Source organism: Cannabis sativa, chromosome X (assembly GCF_029168945.1).
Source record: "Cannabis sativa cultivar Pink pepper isolate KNU-18-1 chromosome X, ASM2916894v1, whole genome shotgun sequence".
In the NCBI taxonomy this organism is placed as follows: Eukaryota; Viridiplantae; Streptophyta; class Magnoliopsida; order Rosales; family Cannabaceae; genus Cannabis; species Cannabis sativa.
The window spans coordinates 30,240,587-30,245,515 of NC_083610.1; the positions used below are offsets into that span (position 1 = coordinate 30,240,587).

At 32.7% G+C, this 4,929-nt stretch overlaps 1 protein-coding gene across 1 annotated transcript; it reads left to right on the plus strand.

The window, feature by feature from the left end:
* Positions 1 to 982: 982 nt before the first annotated feature.
* On the plus strand, positions 983 to 4,411 carry LOC115723596 (uncharacterized). Its single transcript, XM_061105960.1, has 2 exons — positions 983 to 3,367; positions 3,668 to 4,411. The coding sequence occupies exons 1-2, from the start codon at positions 983 to 985 to the stop codon at positions 4,409 to 4,411; spliced, it is 3,129 nt and encodes a 1,042-aa protein (XP_060961943.1).
* Positions 4,412 to 4,929: the final 518 nt, after the last annotated feature.

Consider the following 4,929-nt stretch of genomic DNA (forward strand, 5'->3'; position numbering starts at 1 on the left):
ATTTAAATATGTGAAAAATAAATATTAATAATAATAATGTATTTTTTTAAAATAAAATAATTTAATAAATGAAAACTTTAGTGTAATATTTTCTTTAAAAATAAATATAAAAGAGAAAAAAATATTTTGATGTAAAGAATAAAAAATATATTTTACGATTTTAACTATAATTTTATTTTAAAAAAATAGTGTCGAAAATGTTTTTAAATAATATTCCTTTAAAAGTTAACAATATAAAATGTAATTAATAATGAATTTGAATATTATAATAATATATAAATAATTATGTAAGTTATAATAAAATAATAATGTAATTTTTTTTAATAAAATATCATAAGATATCATAAAATAGCATAAAATATCATAAAACTTTATTACATAAATTATTAAATAAGATTTGGTAGTTTTTTTTTAATAATAAAAATTTAAGTTCCAAAATTTTTTTATGAAATAAATTCTTAATTATTAAATATAAAAAAGTAATTAGATAATTAAATTTTAACATTTAAATATGAGAAAAATAAATATTAATAATAATAATGTATTTTTTTAAAATTAAAAAAATTTTAATAAATGAAAATTTTAGTGTAATATTTACTTTAAAAATAAATATAAAAGGAAAAAAATATATTTTTTACGATTTTAATTATAATTTTATTTTAAAAAAAAGTGTCAATATAGAAAAATATTTTTAAATAATATTCCTTTAAAAATTAACAATATAAAATATAATTAATAATGAACCGTAGTTATTATAATAATATATAAATAATTGTGTAAGTTAATATAAATTAATAATGTAAATTTTTTAATAAAATATCATAAGATATCATAAAATAGCATAAAATTTTATGATTCAATTTTTCTTTATACTTTTAAATCTTATGTCTTCATAAAATGCATTACAATCGACAAGTCTTGGACCACTTTGCGAAATCGTAGATGTCCACAATATTGAGATGGTCTAAATGCATTTTTAGAGATGGCCTCGAAATGTAAAGATTGTGATGGTAGGATTAGGTGCCCTTGTGTAAGATGTGTGAACAATAGGCTTCAAACTTTACCTGTTGTGAAAGCACACATATTCGATTGGGGTTTTTTTACTGGTTACGAGAAGTGGACATACCACGGGGAAGGAGAATCTAGTGCCACTAATACAATGAACGACCATGATGCCGCTGATGATGATCTTGAAATTGACGAGATGATTCCAATAGTGGATGACTTCCTTCAGCCGTCATTCGAAATGGATGATAATCCTGATGCAAATCAATGGCGCGACGAATTATTTGAAGAAATTGAGGCCGAGTTGTATCCTGGTTGTGATTGGATATCTTCTCTTAACTTTTTGGCAAAGTTATTGCATTTGAAAGTTAGGGGAAAAATTCCTAACAACATATTTGATGAATTACTGAAGTTATTAAAATTTGCTTTTCCAAAGGAAAATAAAATTCCATCAAACTATTATGATGCCAAGAAAAGATTGAAAAAATTAGGATTGGGGTATGAGTCAATTCATGTGTGCAAGCACAACTGCTGTTTATTTTACAATGAACATGCAAATGAAGATTCATGTCCAGTCTGTGGCACTAGTAGATGGATAACTTCAGAAAATTTAGGAGCAAAAAAGGTGCCTCATAAGGTGATGCGTTATTTTCCGTTAATTCCGCGACTGAAAAGACTGTATACTTCAAGGCATACGGCAAAATACATGGTATGGCACCACAGTGGTAAATCAAAAGATGAGGGTGTGATGCGACACCCTGTGGATGGTGCAGCGTGGAAGGACTTTGATGCCAAACATCCTGATTTTGCTAGTGAACCTCGAAATGTTCGTCTCGGTTTAGCTGGCGATGGCTTTAATCCATTTGGCAATATGAGCCAAGCTTACAGTATGTGGCCTGTAGTTTTGGCGAACTATAATCTTCCACCTTGGTTATGTATGAAAGATAATAATTTTATGTTGACCATTCTAATTCCTGGAGATAAATCACCCGGAATGGACATAGACATATTTTTAAGAACCTTGGTGGATGAGTTGAATGAGTTGTGGGTTAACGGAGTAGATACGAGAGATTGTCGAACCAACACTGTCTTCAAGTTGCGTGCAGCTCTTTTGTGGACAGTGAATGATTTTCCTGCTCGTAGTTATTTGTCTGGTTGGAGTGGTCAGGGATATAAATCTTGTCCTACTTGCAATGAAGATACATCTTCTATTCGAGTAATTGGTAAGACATCTTACGTGGGTCATAGAAGATTTTTGCCAAATAACCATCGAATGAGAAGGGATACTCAATTTGACGGACATATTGAGAGAAGACCTCCTCCAAGACGTTTTACTTGTGAAGAAGTGTTAGAACAAGTAAACAAACTCCCACCCCACCTCCCTGGAAATCATGAGCTCTTTGGTGGTGTGAAACGTAGGCGAGTTGCAGAAAATCATAATTGGCGGAAAAAAAGCATCTTCTACGAGCTTGACTATTGGTGTTCAAATATTCTTAAACACAATATTGATGTCATGCATGTTGAGAAGAATGTTTGTGATAGTTTATTGGGCACAATATTGGACAATGAGAAATCCAAGGACACTACCAATGCAAGACATGATTTAAAGAAGCTAGGCGTCAGAGAATCGTTGTGGATTTATGAAGACGAGAGGGGGAAGTTGTTGAAACCTCATGCACCTTACGTGCTTACACCTGATGACAGGATCCAATTTTGTAAATTTATTAAGGATGTGAAATTTCCCGATGGCTTTTGTTCGAATTTGAAAAAAAAAGTAAATGAAAATTTAACAAATGTCATCGGATTGAAGTCACACGACTGTCATGTAATAATGCAACGATTACTGTCTGTTGGTGTTCGCAAGTTTCTCCCGAACGGTATATCGACCACCATCTCTGAACTGTGTAACTTTTTCAGGCAAATTTGTTCAAGGACTATAAATGTTAAAGACATGGAGGTTGCTCAACAAGATCTTATTTTAATCTTGTGTAAAATGGAGTCCATATTTCCTCCTGCATTTTTTGACATAATGATTCATTTGGTCCTTCATTTGCCTGAAGAAGCAATTTTGGGTGGACCTGTTTTTATGAGGTGGATGTATCCATTTGAAAGATACATGAAAAAATTGAAGAACTACGTAGGAAATAAAGCACGTCCTGAAGGGTCGATAGCAGAAAGTTACGTGATTGATGAGGCTTTGACATTTTGTTCAATGTATTTCAAGGGGGTTGAAACAAGGTTTAACCGTCTTGATCGTAATGAAGATGAGGTTGTCCCACGAAAGCTTTCTGTGTTTCAATCTCAATGTCGACCCATCACAAAAGGCAATCTCCGGCCACTTGATCGCGCATCTCGTGAACAAGTAGAGTGGTATATATTCAACAATTCACCTGAAATTCAAGCTTACTTAGAGTGAGTTTTTTTCCGTAGTTATTTTTCTATTTTTTTAAACTTAAATTTCAATCAATCAATTCAAATCTATTTTATTTTACAGTGAACACTTGGAAGTGATCCGACAAAATTACCCGAATGGAGATCATAATGTCCTACACAAAAAATATTTTCGTCCGTGGTTTCACAAGAAGGTGAATGCATAAGTGTTGTAAACATTTATTATCTAAGTGGTGTTTGTCATTTTCTAATGATGTATTTATTTTTATAGATATATGACTTGCACAAGTCCGGATCATTAGACAATGGCAAAGAGTTGCTAGCTTTAGCATCCGGGTCTGATCACTTAGGCACTTCCTATGAAGGTTGTATTGTGAATGGAGTTCGATTTATGGCTACCAAAAGAGATGAGAAGAGGAGCACACAAAATAGTGGAGTGTTTGTGGCAGGAACAGAAGGTTTTAATTATTACGGCACACTCACTGAAGTGCTAAAGTTAACCTTCACTGGTGTTTACTCTGTCACATTATTTAAGTGCAAGTGGTACAATACAAATCCAAGACGGAAGAAAACAATCGTCGAGAACCTTATCACTAGTATTAATGTCAGTGGTGTATGGTATAAAGATGACCCATACATACTTGCTAGTCAAGCAAAGCAAGTGTTTTATCTCGATGATTTATTGAGAGGGAAAAATTGGAAAATAGTTGAGAATGTAAATCACCGACAAATTTGGGATATCGTGGATGATGATCCTAACGTCGAAATTGATTTGGTACACGACACCAACTCCTCCAATTTTGTGTTAACAGTTGATCTTGGGGAGTTAATTCTGCTACCTAATCAACCTCCTATAGACATTGGCACTGAACCTAGTTCGCCTGTCAACGAAGATGACCGCAACGTGGACGACGAAGATGCTACTGAAGAATCTGACGAAGAAATTTTAGTTGACCTTTGTGAAGATGATGTGAATGATCATTTAGTTAATAATGATAGTGATATGGATGATTAATTTTCAATCACTTTATTTTGTAAATCATACAATTATTAATTGCAAGTTAATATTTCTTATTTCAAGTTAACTTTATTAATTTTAAATTATTTTTACTATTACTTATAAATGAAATATTTTTTTTAAAAAAAAAGTAATGTCAGCTGATGTATCCACTTATCATGGTGGAGACGGGGGCGGTACCGATCCACCGGACCCTAGTAGGGTACCGCCAACTTGTCAAACTGCTCCACCGCTAAGAAGAAAGGGGCGTGGCCTTGCTACCAACTTGGATGTTGAGCAAAGAAGGCGTGATGCAGGGAAACCATTACCACTAAAACTTGATGCCGTGACAGGCAAAGTGGTTGGTAAGGAGAGTTCAGCTTTTGTACGTCAAATGGGTGTTGAGGTCACAATTACGTTGCCAGGACACTACTTGAATTTTAGTGAAATTCCTCAACACTTTAAAGACCAAATTGTACAAGAAATGAAGGTAAAACACATTAACAAGTTTAATGTTTCAAATAATTAATTTCAAT